At 30.3% G+C, this 17,136-nt stretch overlaps 1 protein-coding gene across 1 annotated transcript; it reads right to left on the bottom strand.

Annotated features, from left to right (window-relative positions):
* Positions 1-6,982: 6,982 nt before the first annotated feature.
* On the bottom strand, positions 6,983-8,493 carry LOC130948997 (uncharacterized). Its single transcript, XM_057877841.1, has 5 exons — positions 8,250-8,493; positions 7,783-8,118; positions 7,472-7,676; positions 7,230-7,369; positions 6,983-7,146 (listed from the first exon to the last, which is right to left on the bottom strand). The coding sequence occupies exons 1-5, from the start codon at positions 8,491-8,493 to the stop codon at positions 6,983-6,985; spliced, it is 1,089 nt and encodes a 362-aa protein (XP_057733824.1).
* Positions 8,494-17,136: the final 8,643 nt, after the last annotated feature.

The following is a 17,136-nucleotide window of genomic DNA, read 5'->3' as shown; positions in this document are numbered from 1 at the left end:
AAAAGAAGTAAACACATACAAGTTTATGATTTAACTTTAACTAAGCTCCACAAATCTTAGGCTATCATGATTACCTGAAATTAAAGACTCTTCTTAACAAATTTATTGACCAACTTTTTAAAATGTCTCCGATATTTTTAAGATGAATAAAGTTTTATATTTAACCAAAATACTTATTTAAATTGAGTTAATAATCAAAATCATCTTTGAAAGATATTTCGATCTCTATTTTTGTTTCTGAAAGATAAATTTAATCAAATTCGTCCCCGAAAAATAACCAACCTGATCGTGTTAGTCCTCCCGTTATCTCCTACGCTGAGGTGGCTAACGCTCGCTGACATAGTTTGTTAACTGCCAGCGTAGCACTCGCTTAGTATACCCTATTGTTGCTGATAAGATAAGTTTATTAGATTAATTCAAATCAGTCCCTAAGTCCATAAACTTTAATCCCAAATTCAATGATTAGCTGTCTTGGTACTGTCGTCCCTCTTCCTCTCACTACCGTCTCCCCTCTTCCTCTCACTTCCATTGTTGCTCTTGGAGCAATTAATTCAAAATATAGCTATATTAAATCCTCTTTTCAGGCCACAGAGAGTTCATGTATGAAATCAGAACATCAAGATGGATGCCTGCAATGTCTTTTCCTGTTCTGTTTTGGCAACAAGGTTAATATATGATGATGATGATGATGGTCGTGTGAATGAAGAGTGATCAAGGCATAAAAAGCTTGTTCCCATACTTGCAACGCCACGTTTCTGGGTAGTACTCAAGCCGTAAGATCATGCCCGGTTGGACCGGCACGTGAACCAGTTTGCATGGGCTGCACCACCTGCACTTTGACCTGCACGACAGCGGCCACGACCCTGGACCCCTCGACCTCTTCTCATCCCCCGCCGTTGCCCTTTTTCCTTCTCTTCCATGTGAAGTTGCACATGTCTTGCTACTACTCTAAAACCTGAACCCACAGAAAATGAAGTTAAATAGTTAGTCAGAGCTGAAAACAAAAGTAGAGAGAGTGTCATGTGATGTTGAAGTATACTGTTATGAACTTACTTGGCGTTGATGATGCTCTGGTGGTTTTGCTGCTTCTGCTGGTCATGGCTGAAACAACAGAAGAGAACAAGAGAAGAGTGAAGGCCGTTAATGCTAATTTGGGATTAGGGTTCATGGACTTAGGAACTGATTTGAATTGATCTAATGAACTTATCTTATCAGCAACAAGAGGGTACACTAAGCGAGTGCCACATTGGCAGTTAACAGGCCATGTCAGCGAGCGTTAGCCACCTTAGCGTAGGAGATGACGGAAGGACTAACGTGACCAGGTTGGTTATCTTTCGGGGATGAATTTGATTAATTTTATCTTTTGGAGACAAAAATGGAGATCGAGATATCTTTCAGGGACAAATTTGACTATTAACTCTATCTAAATTTATCCAAGTTGTTATAATAACTTTCCAAATCACGCGCTCCTTCTCCTTCTCCTTCTTCGTTTCCTTCTCCTTCTCCTTCTCCTTCTCCTTCTCCTCCTCCTCGTTTTTCTTCTTCTTCTTCTTCCAAATTCGCGTAGGTTCTTCTTCTTCCCTTCTTCTTCTTCTCCTTCTCTTTCTTCTTCTTCTTCTTCTTCTTCTTCTTCTTCTTCTTCTTCTTCTTCTTCTTCTTCTTCTTCTTCTTCTTCTTCTTCTTCTTCTTCACATGCAGACTTCTTCTTCAATGTTGCGTCTTCTTCTTTTTCTTTTCCGTTATTGTCATCACCAATAATACGAATATTTTGCGAACATCTTTATTAGTTCTGATTTTTTTGCTGCCATCATTAAATAATTTTGGTTCATTTCTTAATTTATTTTGATTCATTTGTGTGTTAATTGAGGTTCACTTGATGCTACTGATAAGTATTGACCAAATTTTTTATTCCTTAAGTAATTTCAGTTTATTTCTTAGTTTAATTGAGATTCATTTGGATCTAGAAATGAATTCGATGTATTTTTGTTAATGGTTGAGTTCTTTTAGTAAAAAAGAATGAAATTATTTATTATCACTTTATTCAATTCCATTCAATTTGTCTTGAAAGCCATTCTAACCATTGGGACAAATTATTCATCGACAACACACTTGGACTGCAAATAAACTGAAAATATTATTAAAGCGAAACCATTGTGTAATACCAAATGAACCGAACACCATATATGAATCTCACCCAACCATGCTCTGGATTCCACAAATTTCAAGCAAGCTTGAAATAAAAATTGGAAATAAATGTGTAGAAAACTGCTGCCAAATTAAATGACCTGTCAATAATATTAGGGTTCGCACAACAAGTTATACACTAATAATAACTATAACTATATTTAATATCAGCAATCAAGATTTTGTCTTCCAGCTGCTTGCTTCTTATTCTCCAAGTGATGCATGATTTTAATTTCAATATAAAATGAGAGAATATGTAAGTAACCTTACTCTACCGTCATCATAATATAAAACCAATTATTGTTCTATAAAAATTGTTCTTTTCTTTATTTTTATTGGATATTTATGTTATTTCTTATATAAATTCGAATTTAGAAACATCTGCGTCTAGAATGAACTGAAAATATTATCAAAGTGAAAACATTGTATAATACCAAATGAACTGAATATTTGCCCATTATATAAATTTGAATTTAGAAACACCTGCGTCTAGAATAAATAAAAAATATTATCAAAGTGAAACCACTGTATAATACTAAATGAACCGAATATTATCCATTATATAAATATAAATTCAATTCAAATTGTTAGTTTTTGTTAGCAAAATATTGGTGTTGTTGGTGATTATGATAACGAAAGACAAGAAGAAAAAAAGAAAAATCTGCGTGCACAAAAAAGAAGAAGAACCTACTTGCACGAATTTAAAAGAAGAAGGAGGAGGAGGAGGAGGAGGAGGAGGAAACGGAGAAATAGAAAGAGGAAACAGAGATGAAGAAGTTATGTTATTAAAACATGTAAACCTCATTAAATTAGTAAATAATTAGTCAATAAATTGGTTTTTTAATAAAGAATATTAGAAATGTGAATATTATATCAAATTAGGATAAAGCTCATCGAAACAAGAATTTTGACATTAATTCCGAAGAAATCGATCTAAGATTGAATCAAACGGGTCGAACCGGTTGAACTAGACCCAAACCGAGCCCATGGGTCCAACCGGACCAACCATTAAATGAACCTATTCCCCCTTCTATTTCTCATTTCAGCTGGAGCAAAGTGAAAGCCTCCAAAGAAGAGAAGGACGCTGAAACCCTTACGGTAAGTTTAGCTCGCCGTAACTCCTCCGTCCGAACTCCGATCGCTGCACCGTTCGCGGCCACGCGACCACACGTCGAACTCTACATTTCTACTAGAAAAATTTCATTGGTAACTCGTTTTTCTGTTCTCAGCCACTTCTTCCCCCAATTTTCAAAAATTGAATGGAGGTATTGAATTTCTTTATTCTTTGATGTTTTAGGATTCAATTAGTTTGAGAAAATTATTCACTCTTGCTTATATGAAGCTTGGGTAAGGTGAGGATACCAAAATTCTATTTTAATTTCACGGAATTTGAGCTTTGAGTATTAAATTGGATATATATGTGTTATGAATGTGTATTAGGTTGAGAATAAATAATTGGAGCTTGAAATTGTAGACGTTGGAATTTTGGTGGAGGCTGGGCATTAGTATTTTGTTGAGTTTTGGGGCTGTGTTTGTGTTGAGTGAATTGCTTTGGTCGCTACGTGGGAATCGGCCAAGTTATGGTTTAGGTTTCTTATATTTAATATATAATGTTTTGTGAAAATTTAGGCTAGATGACCTTAGGATAAGTTGAAATGCATGGAAATGTATATTGTTTAGTGTTCTTAACCTTTGTGGTGAAAGATGGATATGTGATGGTAATTGTGGATGTATGGCCAATAATGTGATAATTGTTGAGTTGATGATGATGTGATTATGTTTACATTGATTAAATCCATAATGAGATTGTTGAAGTGTGGTATTGAGCTTGTTGTTGTGTGAAAAATGATAAGAAATGGTGTGAGATCATGTGGCTGGAGTATAGCATGTAATAGGGTTGATACCAAGAGCGAAATGGCTGATTTTTGAATGATAGAAAACAATGAAATGGAGGTTAAGGAGTTTCTGTAAAATTTGATTTTTGGCCGAACTTCGGCGAGGCATAACTTGGCTTTCGGACCCTCAATTTGCTTTCAACTTGTTTTACAGTAAAAATTGGATTCGTAAAGTTTATGGCATTCGAAGAACAGATGAAAAATGTTTTAACTCGAAGAAGTTATGGGTGTTGGAAGATTATATCTAAAAACTGTATTTTTACCATTCTGCAGCTCTGCTACTGAATCTGGTTTTTTTCAAGAACGTACATCCACGCGTACGCATGGAATGGAATTTTGGAGATGCGTATGCAACTGGCCCTATGCGCACGCGTAAGGGTTTAGCAAGCATGTCCACGTGTACGCATGACAAAGGGACGCGCGCGCGAGTTGTAGTTTCACACTCCCACGCGCACGCGTGGCCCCTGCTCCAGCAAACATGATTTTTGGGTTTTAAAACCCTATTTCAAACTTTTAAACCTCTATTTTCATTCCTTTAGTCATAAATAATAGAATTAAGCTTTATAATCAGATGAAGTTAGGAAAAGGAGATAAGTTGGAGGTAAAGTAAAGTTAAAAAGTGATGAGTTGATTATGAAATGTTACGGATGATCATGTATGATACTTGGCTTGATAATTAAATGAATGATCAGGTTTGATACTTGGCTTGAATGATTAAATGATCTGAGATATGAGATTTTCTGGGTAAAGTACCGTTGCTTGCCACCACGTGTACCAGGTTGAAAACTCGATACTCTGTTGACCCTGCGACGTAAGGGTGACCGGGCACTTATAAATTCTCGGGAATTTTAACCCCCAATTGAGTAATATTGATTATTTGAGAAAAAGTTATGCATAGACTCTTGGGGATAGATGCACGTCGAAGGACAGTCTAAGGTTTTCGGACTTGTCGGGTTAGCTGGATAACCGACAGATGAGCCTCATCAGCCATAGGGCAGGCATGCATCATATGCATACTATTTGAATTACTTGTTTGTGCATTAACTGGGTGTACTTAAATGTACTTGCTATGCTAAATGTATATTTGTTACCTGCAGTATTTATAACCTTCTTGTGCTTGCCTTTATCTGTTTATTTGCCTGTAAAATGCTGACGAAAATGGAGGTATGAAGGAATGGTAGTATGGGACTTAGATTTAAGGTTAAGTTAAGTTAGGCTTAGATACTCTTAGAAAACCACCTTCTATGGCTTCTGTTTAATACTTTAAGCTCTATAATCTGAGTGTCGGCGTTCTAGGATTGCCTTTTGCATTCCCAGGACCTTATATATTATGTGTGTGGCACCTTTACCATACTGAGAACCTCTGGTTCTCATTCCATACTATGTTATTATTTTACAGATGTAGGTCGAGAGGCATCTCGTTAGGGGTCTGGACACTTGAAGCGAAGTGGTTACTGAGTTATTTTGTTGTACAGTGATGTATATATATTTACTTAGCTTTCTCTTCGCATAACTTATTCTTTTGACCTTCTTAGAGGTTCATGAAGAGACAGGATTTTGTTTATGTGCATTTGGATTTTGGATATGTATATATATATATATATATGTGTGTGTGTGTGTGTAAATATTCTCTGGCCAGTCTTGACTTCGTGGGCTGAGTCAGGAGCTCGTTGTTTTGTATCTTTGGCACTCTATTCCTACTTTTATTATCTTATGTTTGATAGTTATAGTTTTTCTTCACACGCAAGTTACTCCGTTTCCGGAATGTTGCGCTTTTCATTTTGCGATTTTGTTTTACCCATTTTTCCATGCTTCTAGTTTATAATATTATTTCTGTTATTATATGTATGTATTTTGATTTTAGAAGTCGTAACACCTATCCACCTCTGTTTTATATCATAGGTGTAAAGTCCTATGTGGTAGGGTGTTACAAAACACGCGTGTGATACATGGTGGTATGATGAAAGTAATTTTTATTGAGTTTAGGCCAACTTGATTGAATTTAGATACAAAAATACTTAGATACATAGTTAGGCTATTCTAAGATATAGTCTCATATAAGATGTGGTGCACATTAGTAAAAAAATATATAGATAAAATTTTTTTTTGGTTATTTTAATTTTTAGAATAAGAAATTATTGATTTAGGAGTAAGGGTTAATGGATTGAAAATAGATACAACTAAAATATTTTAAATATGTAAATTTAAAAATAAAAATGATTTTACAATTATCTTGACAACTTCATTCAATAAAGTTATTCATTACTAAAAATATTATTTTAACAATAATAAAAATAATCGCTAATATATTTATTAATAATTAAAAAATTTTAGTCGCAATTATATAATTACCATACATTTAGAGAATATTAAAATATAAAGTATGCAAATATTGTTTTACTTAAATAAAACTATGCAAAGGAAAGTTTGATTTAAACTAAAAACTAGATTCAAGATTAAGAAATTCAATTTTTTTTAGGAGGAAAGAAAAAAAAAACAGAATGAAAAATAGAATAAGCAAACAAACTTAGGCATGCAGCCAGATGATGAAGCAAAGTAGCGTGCAAATTTGGCAGTCAACTTTACAAATGAGGAATAACCAAGGTTTAGAAAATTGGACCGATTATTAAACCGTTCTAGTTACTAGTTTATTGGTTTATTAGTCTAATCGATTCAATCGATGGTTCAACAAAAAAAAATCGTTTTAGAATAGAATAATAAATAAATTATAAATAAACATCCTAAAATATGATTATAGTCTTATATAAATCTTAAAATATCTTCGAAATTTAAAACACTACATAAAATATCATCAACCAAATACATACGAATACGATCTTATCAAAATCCAAACTCAAAAATTAAATAGTAATAAAAGCATATCTAAATATTAAATCCTAACATCATGGTTTATCAATCATCAAAATCCACAAGAACTTGTTGCAAATCTGCTTCGGTGGGATGATCTTCACCTTCATTCCCACCTCTTGAGCAGAAGAATCAAGAGATGCAGCATGAAGACCACTACTACCACCGTCGCTTTGGTATAAATCAGCATCAATTTCACCTAATAAAATACACATGTTATCATTATATTATAAACTAACAACATTCTAATAAATCATTAGAAACTAAATATACTATACTCACGCAATAAGTCATCCACATTACTAGGAAGATCAGGCTCTTTCTCTACAACCTCTTCAGTCACCCAAAAGTTAACTAGACTGATGCTTTCATAATCAATTGGATCATATTGTGTCTTCTGCTTTCTTTTTTCTTTTTCCTTCCTAAAAAGTTAAATACAATATATGAAGATTTAATAATTTACAAATTTATTATGATAAAGATTACATATGAAACAATATGATATTTCATGAATCATATATTACCTGAATTTAAGACGCAAATTATAGGTAACATAAACAATGTCATTCAGTCTATCATGCTCCAATCTATTTCTTCTTTTTGTATGAATATGGTAAAAAAGACTCCAATTTCTCTCACACCCAGAAGAAGCAAATGCTTGGTTAAGAATGCGAACAACTATCTTTTGTAAACATGGAGCAGAGCCTCCGAATAACCTCCACCATTCATCTACCAATTATAAAACCATAACATATTAGAAGATATCAATTAAGAACATAGGAGAATGAAACAAGTTACTATTAATTAATAAACAAATATTCAGCCATATTCTTACCAGGCTTAAGTTCAGATGCAGCTCGAATAGCTTCTGGTCTATCAACACTTTCCTTCCGATCTCTATATAAATGTATTTCTTTCATTGCCTGAACTGAATCCAAATTGTTACACTTGCAATACAAGGTAACAAGATCAAGCAAATCTCGCATAACATCATGTGCTTCTTTATAATTTTCATTAAAAAAGAATTTAGGATTCAGGAAGTAAGCTGCCGCATGAAGATCTTTCTTCAAATGTTTGTCCCATCTTGAGTTGATAATATATGTGTACGGCTGATATGCAGTCTTGGATTGCCTAAACATCTCTTTAATTGTATCTTCTGCCCTTAGCATTCCTTCATAAACATATCCCAAAGATGGTTTGTCATCAGCATCAACAAGTAAATTAGAGGGCCCACAAGTTTACATACAGTAAAGCAATCATCCCAAAATTTGCAATCCAAAATAATAACACTCACAGCTCTACCAGTAGCATTCCTTCCTAATTTGTGATCAATGAAAATTGAATCTACAACCAATGCTTGCAAATCCTTTTTACGATCAAAGATGCTCTTCAATGTGATAAACACAGTTGCAAAACAGGTTGCACCAGGACGTACAATTTCTCTCCAATGAGTTCTTTTTCTTAGCCAAGATAAGAAAATCGTATGATTGTACACAAATACTGTGATATTTGAAGCACGTGTTGCAAGGTTAGAAATATGTGCCATGCTGCTTATATCTTTTAAAATAAGATTAAGGCACTAAGCAGCACATGGTGACCAATAGATATTATCATATTTTCTATTGATAAGCCTACAAGCAGCAACATAATTGGCCGCATTGTCAGTCACAACATGCACAATATCATTAGGGCCAATCCATTCAATCACCTCAGAAAACAAATTACATAAGTGTGAAGCATTTTTTACCATACTGAAAACATCTATTGATTTCACAAAGCACAAACCTTTAGAACAATACAACAAGAAATTGATTAACATTCTTTGTCTTTGATCTGTCCAACCATCAGCCATGAGGGTACATCCAGTTTCCTTCTATGCACTCCTATAACTATCAACTAGTATTTGACATTCTCTTTTAAGATCAGCCAACAAGTGAACCCTTAACTTATCATAAGAAGGACCCTTGTAACCAGGTCCAATACCAGCAATACCATCCAACATATCTTGGAAAAATGGTGACATCACAGCATTAAATAGAATTTTATAATCCAAAAGCCACCGAGCAAACCGTTTATCAACCTCGTGTATCGCCTATTTGTTTTGCAAAACACTTTTAATACTTGGTTGAGCTCCTGGAGTTGTTCTTGCTGCAAACATAGGAGGAATGACTTTGACCTTTTTCTTTGGATCGCCTCCAACTCCTTGCTGATGATTCGAAGTACGATACTATTCTTCTTGAGCTATTGCCTCATCAATTGCATCTTCTACATCATCACCACTCTCTTCACTAAAACTTACTTTTCTTTTGTTTTTGTTGGTCTGAATTTCTTTCAACAAACTTTCCATCTATTTTTTCACATCATATGGAACTTTAGGACATTTTTTCACGTTTCTAGTAATCTTTGCTAGATGTTTCTTCATCTTGTGAATTTTACCTCCGTTAAAAATTTTTAGACAAAATAAATATTGATATTGTGATTTTTCATTCACTATTTGTAGAGCAATATATTTTCAAGCTAAATCTATTTTTCTCCATAGGTTAGAAGAACCTTGTGACTGACTATCGTTAGCACTACAGGGATTAGGATTAGTAGCATCATCCGAAATAGGAGGATCAACAGCCAAGTTATTATTCACAGAAGCATTGTTATCAGTAATTGCTTCTTGATTAATACTATTATCCATAACTGAAATTAATAAAACAGATATAAAATTAAAAACAGCCCCACAAACACAATAAAAAAATAACAAGTTAGGAGCCATCAGCAATTAAAAACAGGAGCCACAACACAATGATTAACCATGTTCTTAACCTAAAGCAGGAGCCACAAAACAGAGTAAATTTTCAGCATTCACAAAACACAGTAAGTTTTCAGCATTAACAAAACAGCAAAACACTAAAATAGAGTAACAATTACAGAACAGAGTAAGTTTCTAGCATATTAGGTGTTCTGGACTAAAATAGAGTAACAATTACAAAGCAACAAACTTCAAGAGGAACAAAAATGGAAGAACGAAGAACGAAGAACACATGTATTTATTTTCTTCAGCGGTTATTGGAGGAGGACCGAACCGTTTGCATCATTGATTCTTGGTTAAACCGGTTCGACCGGCCGGTCCGGTCCGATTTTCAGAACCTTGGGAATAACTAATAGCCACGAAGAATGTTACATACAGGGACGGATGCACATGTACAAGTGTGGGGGCAAGCGCCCCCACTACAATTTGAAATTTTTTTGAGTAGTATATGATAATAAAATTTATTTGCCCCCACTAAATTATTAAATTTGACCCCACAATAATTTTTTATTCAATTTTTGGTATTTCATAGTCAATTTAAGAATTTTATATTAGATATTGTTAGAATGATCAATTCTCAATTTAAATAAAATTTGTATTTTTTCTTAGAAATCGACTCGAAAGAATATTATTTATCTTTTTTTTATATTAATTTTAATTTTTTGTAACAACTGCATTAATTGAAAAAACTTTTTCAACTATGAATTTCAATAAAAATTTGCTTCTAATTGTATGAGAAGTATATATATATATATATATATATATATATATATATATATATATATATATATATATATAAGAGTAATACTACACATTCAAGTCTTTTTATAAACTAAGTCTAATCAAGCTAAACAATAAGACTTTGAATAATGCTAGTCATAACTGATTTTTGTTATCTTTAGACTAATTTGGTTAGACTTAATTAACAAAAAACTTGAATATGTAGTATTATTCTACATACAAAGGGAGATATTTTGATTGTATTATTAAGAAAAAGATTATTCAATTTTTTAAAAATATAAAACCTAAATAATAAAATTTTAAAGGGTAAAATATATTTTTTGTCCCTGAAATTTGACAAAAGTTTAAAAAATACTTTTAAATTTTATTTTGTTTCAATTTTGTTTCAAAAATTTTCCATTTGCATCAAATATATACCCCCTGATGGCTAATTTTTAAAAAAATTTAAGACTAATTCAACAACAATTTCATAAGAACAACTCTCAACATAAGTAAATCAAGCATAATTTTTATGCATTATTGTTAGATTAATCTTAAATTTTTTGAAAATTTAACCGTCAAGGATATATTTGATGCAAATAAAAATTTTTTGGGTCAAAATTAAAATAAAATAAAATTTAGGAATATTTTTAAAACTTTTACCAAACTTTAGGAATAAAAAGTATACTTTATCCAATTTTAACTTATATGTTATCATTTAAATTATTATTTTAATATTTTAATTTGTAAATTAAATATTTTAAAGACTAATCATATTATATGTACATAAAAAATAATCACATGTATACATATTAAAATAAAAAATACAAATTAAAATAAATTAAAAATACATATATTTATATATAAATATCTAACGATTAATGAATAATTTGATAACTAATTTTTATGCACACATAATATTTTTATTATAAAATTTTTTATTATATTATATATATATTTTGTCCCCACTATCAAAATTTTCTGGATCCGTCACTGGTTACATACATCACTGATGAGAATCTCACATACTAAGCATGAAATGTCATCAGATCATTATAAAACCAGTTTTGGTAGATAAACAATAAAGACGGTGAACAATATAAATAATGAACTAAAATTTTGACCCACCAAAATTAAAAAAAAAAAAACTCCACCCAGTTTCAGTAACAAAACACTTTTATGATTTTATTAGGTAGATAACAAAAATTCTGAATAACGTAAATAATGAGTTAAAAATTTGGCCTAATGAAATAAGAAAAATATTCCACCCGAATTACTCAACCAAAAAATTTCATTCAATAATTTAAAAATTTTAACTATCTAATATATCTTAATTTACTAAACTATCAGCTTCTTCCCTAATTCTCTGCCGTTACTGCCATCGCTTGGTCGCCAACAAGTCTCCCTCATCGGTACTTAAGGATAATCATCCACTTAAGGATAAAAATAATCATCTGCATACCTAGTGAATTAAACATTTAGCACATTTTAATTATATCTATTGTAATATTTTTTAAGTGTTACAAAAAAATATTTATTGTAATATTTTTCTAAGTGTTACCATAAATGATCTATTGTAACATTTTTTATAGGTTTAATTACTCTATTGGTCCCTATAGTTTCACAAAATTTTCAATTAGGTCCTTATACTTTTTTTCCTTTTAATTGGGTCCTTATACGTTAATTTTTGTTTTCAATTAAGTCCCTGCCGTGAGGATAACGTTTAAGATAACGGAATATTCTATTTAAAAAACGAATATTCTTCTATTTGAGTTAGATATTCCAATCGTACATATCTCTATTTTTTCAAAATACCCAAAAACTCCTTGGTCACAAAGGAAAACAAAACCCTAGTCAACCCCTAATTTTCTCTCTGAAAATTGTGAAAGTGCGCTTCTCCTCTGGGGGTCTGTCTTCTTCATCCATAGGCTTCGGCATCTTCATCCATAGCCGTCGGTCCGTGATCTTCATTCAAAGTCGTGGTGGTCGGCCGTCTGTCGCATCCTTCTCCCTGCGCTACTCTGTTCTGTGTTGCTTTGTTCTGTGGTATTCTGCGTTGCTCTGTTCACTTTGGAAGAGCTTATTGATGAAGAGGATGTGATCCAAGAATGCAAGGCCTTAAACAGTCGACTCATCAAAAGTAGAAGGCTATCTTAAGGGAAGTTTATAAGAAGAAGAAGTACACGTCAAGCTCTTAATCTCCACCCTAAGAAGTAAGAAGACCAGAAGCATTCGCAGAGGCTCACCAAGCACCAGGTATTTGCCTTGCCTTGTGTTTAAATTCTTTAATTAGCTTGAATTTTGTTCCTGTTCATTCATCATGCTACTCTAATGTTGAGACATAACACCAGGTTTCTAGTTCTAGCATACTATTAAAGCATAGGATATTTCACTTCAGCAACTTCATTGTTCATAGGATCATTAAAAAAATTGAAGAAATATGGCTGTGCTTGTATAGAATCCAGTGATGCAAAAAAGAAATTAACTGCATCAATTTATTCAATGTTTGTGAATTTTTAGCAGTATTTTATTCCCTGCCAAAGCTAAACAGAAATTTATGGATGCAAATTGCAAAATTTTTAGTAATGGTTAACAGTGGATTTCCAGGTTCTTTGTGATTTAATTGATCTTCTGAATTTGTGCTTGATTATGTTGTGGCGAATGTTTAATTGATCTTCTGAATATGTGATTTTATATTGTGATAATTGAATGCTAATCAAACACTTGGGGCTGAGATTAAATGATGAAAAGTGATAAGAGAACCAAGGATATGAAAGATTAAGCTTAAGGATAGTTGAGAATCAATAAAATACACCAAAGCTGTTTTTGCAGAATTAGGCAGTAAAAACCGAAATCTAGGCCTCTGAATGAAATGAAACTAATTTTTCCTGAAACTCTAAGAAGTCTAGTTGGTTGCATAAAAAAACTCTAAGAACTTTGTAGTTTAAGCTGTTTCGAATTTAGTTGCCTAAGTTTCCTAGTTTGTAAAATGTATAATTCTTGATTCACATTTGGATGAACTTCCTAAAATAGTAAAAATAGATAGTTGGTTTTATTATTTATTGATTTTTATATGAATTATTGGTTTTAATTTCATGTTATTGTTGTTTAGGGAAGTTCTGAACCTATGTTTAATTGCATGATTAGATTAGATATACCAGGCTACATATCCCTAAAGAAAAAATGAGACGGTAACTTTGTTTTTGAAACAATGCATATAGCTATATTCGTGATATAACTATGCATTACCAGAAATTTCAGTGATCAATGGATACATGGCTCTTGGTGAAATTTATGAGTTATATATAACGCTTCCCCTTTTGAAAAATGATGCCTTGTGCAGAAAGAAACTGAATTTCAGCATTTGATATTAAAGTTGGCTCATTGTGATTTCAGTATTTGGTCTAAAGTTTGGAGATTGATAAGTTTCAAAATATGGAAAAGGAATGGAACTAGATTTGAGCTTTTTCACATAATGCAAGATTTGTTCTATTATGTTTTAATTGAGAGTGATATGTTGGTTGCAGGTGTTTTCTTTGCTGGAGAGTTAGGAAGAGAATGTCCTTTTGGAACATAAGTATGGAATCTAAGTCGAGCTTCTATTTTTATGAGGGCCTAAAAGTTTGATTCAGCTTTGTACAAAAGCATGCATGAAGCACTTTGCTACGGTGAAGAATCTTTAAGTCAATTTTCCAATTGGAATGTTATAACAGGCTTTACAAGTTGAGATAGATACAATTGTTTGGTCTAAGTAGATATTGAATAGAGTATAGTTATGTTCATGAATTATTTTTACCATATTTTAGTCTAGATTGTGAATCATAAATTTAATGTATTTAGGAATTTTCAATATGTTAAATTCTATATTTCTATGTAGACATTATAAATGTTGTGGTATTTATTTGAAAAATTAATCTATGCTCAATTCCTTTTATATTTTGTAGAAATATAATTATTTATGAAAATTTAGTTTTAATAGGGGTTAATCTGAAATTAGTAAAAATCTATAATTATAAAATTAGGAACAATGACCGAGTTAGTGACCGATTTAAATTTTTAGTTCAGAAATTAGCGGCTAAAGGGTTTAGCGACCGATTTTCAAGAAAAATCAATCACTAAATCGGTCGCTATTCCAGTAATTTCTTGTAGTGTGAATAAGGATTATAGGAATATCTTTCATTGAATATTTATAGTTTTACTAAATTTTCAATTAGGTCCCTATATTTTTTTCTTTTCAATTAGGTCCCTAAGGGTATATAAGTAATTTCACAATTCACTAACATTTTTTTGACGTTTAACGTTAATAGGGACTAAATTGAAAAAAAAAATTAACGTATAGGGACCCAATTAAAAGGAAAAAAAGTATAGGGACCTAATTGAAAATTTCGCGAAACTATAGGGATCAACAGAGTAATTAAACCTTTTTTATAATATTACTATAAAATATTTTTTATAATATTTTTACTAAATGATATTAAATTTTTAAAAGAATATTAACAAAACTCTTTAATAACATAAAATATATTTAACATTTATTAAAATGTGACTAATATATATAGATAACATTTTAATATAATTTAATAATATTTTTTAAATATTAATAAAAGTTAATTATATTTTTTTAATAGTAGTGCGAGTAGAAGCCACAATTGATTTTTGCTTGGTTGAAAAACGTGATAATAAATGTATCAAAAATATTAGTTGTTTTTTAACTTTTAATTTTTAATTTATCTTTTAATTCAAATAATATTATTTAATTAAGGTTTAATTTAAAATACATTTTTATTTTATAAATAAATATATTAATAATTAAAATTAATTTAAATTTTAAGTATTAAATTTTTTTTAATTTCCTACCTACATGATAAAATAGGTACTTATTTTATCATTTCTTCTCTCTCGTACGTTTTTTCTCTACTAACGTTTTGTTTCTTCTCTGTGCTAACATTTTTGTATACTCCCTTTTCTGTAACGTTTTGTTTCTTCTCTCTCTATGTCGTACAGGAGAAAGCATTCAATTCAAGGATCCTACATTCCTACTCCTCCTTAGGTAAACTTATTACTGTATACTTATACTTATTATTATTATTATTATTATTATTATTATTATTATTATTATTATTATTATTACACTACAAGAAAAGAGCTATATTTTAACAATTTGTTTTTTAACACTATAATTAAATGTCAAAATTAATATACATTTTTAACAAATATTATAAATATCAAATTTTTTATGTTTTCTTGATGAATATTTTGACCGTAAAAAATTACTTCTCAATTTTGACACTCATTTGTTTTCAATTTACACCATTATTTCTCTTTTTCTCTGGGCTCTGTCAATTTTGACATCACACTGCTCTCAGTTTGGGATCATACTACTCATTCTTTATCTTCAAAATCTCAATTTATTCTTCAGTTTTAAGATCGCATCTCATTCTTTGTTAAAATTTTTTGTTGAGAATATTTTATGGTCAATAAATATTAAAGTAAGTAGTATTTTTGACGGTTAATAAGTATCACAAAAAATATATTCTCAAATTTTTCTAACAAATTATTTTTGATAGCCAATATTTATTAAAATAAGATTTAATTTTTTTTCACAATTACTTATATGTTAAAAATACTATTTTTAACAAAACTTTTATTAACATATTTTCATATTTAAAATAATGTCAAAATTTATTTTTTCGATAAATTTTAATTTTTTTTACGCATGTAACTCTAAAAAATAGTATATTATTGTAGTGTTATTATTTGTCCCATTATTTATGTAATTATTTATTTTATATTTTTTTGTTTTATCTTAATATATTAAAAATATATAAAAATTAACCTATATAATTATGTTTAAAATAACATAATAATATATTTATTTATTTGGAACTAAGTTGATTCTATTTGATTTTAATAATAAAATTGTTACAGATAAAATAATTTATATTTTAATTTATTTGAGTAAAAATGTACAAAATATCGAAGGTTTATGTAAGAAAATAAGAATAGTATGTTCATAATTTTTTTTTTAATTATAACACACCTAAAATTATTAAGTTATATATAAAATATTTTTAAAACACATCTAAAATTATAAATAAAAAATTTAAATTTAAACCTTAAAAATAAAATAAAATTTTTTTATATCTTATTCAATAAAAATACATCTAATGTTTTTTATTTTTTATTATTAGTTAGATTTTTTCATTATTTATTCGAACATTAATATTTTTAAATTTTTTTTTAATTATAACCCATCTAAAATTATTAAATTATATACAAAATATCTCTTAAAAACACATCTAAAATCATGAATCTAAAATTTAAATTTAAACATTAAAGATAAAATTAATTTTTTTATATCTTATTCAATAAAAACACATCTAATATTTTTTTAGGGCAAAACGCACATATAAACCAATTGGATACACAATTTACACCATTCAGCCAAAAGAAAAAACGAGACATGACGTTTCTATGTAGTTCGAATTAGACAAATTCGAACTACAGCAATGAATAGTAATTCGAATCACCCTATACCTCGAATTAGACATGAACATAATAATTCAAATTAGTGCAATTCAAACTAGGCAAGCATGAAAGCATTATAGTAATTCGAATAAATCTTATTCGAATTACACACACGAAGAAACACATATTAGTTCGAATTGG

This window comes from Arachis stenosperma, chromosome 9, assembly GCF_014773155.1.
Source record: "Arachis stenosperma cultivar V10309 chromosome 9, arast.V10309.gnm1.PFL2, whole genome shotgun sequence".
Classification (NCBI taxonomy): domain Eukaryota; kingdom Viridiplantae; phylum Streptophyta; class Magnoliopsida; order Fabales; family Fabaceae; genus Arachis; species Arachis stenosperma.
Note: the sequence above shows the minus strand (reverse complement) of the source record. Positions and strands in the feature narration are given on the sequence as shown.

Excerpts from the sequence above, each read along its gene's own strand:
- LOC130948997 (XM_057877841.1), bottom strand. The coding sequence starts at position 8,493 with ATGGCACATATTTCTAACCTTGCAACACGTGCTTCAAATATCACAGTA. Across the intron at positions 8,119-8,249 it reads ATTAGGAAGGAATGCTACTG|GAATGCTAAGGGCAGAAGAT; the intron begins GTAGAGCTGTGA and ends ATGTTTATGAAG. Across the intron at positions 7,147-7,229 it reads TAATGTGGATGACTTATTGC|GTGAAATTGATGCTGATTTA; the intron begins GTGAGTATAGTA and ends GTATTTTATTAG.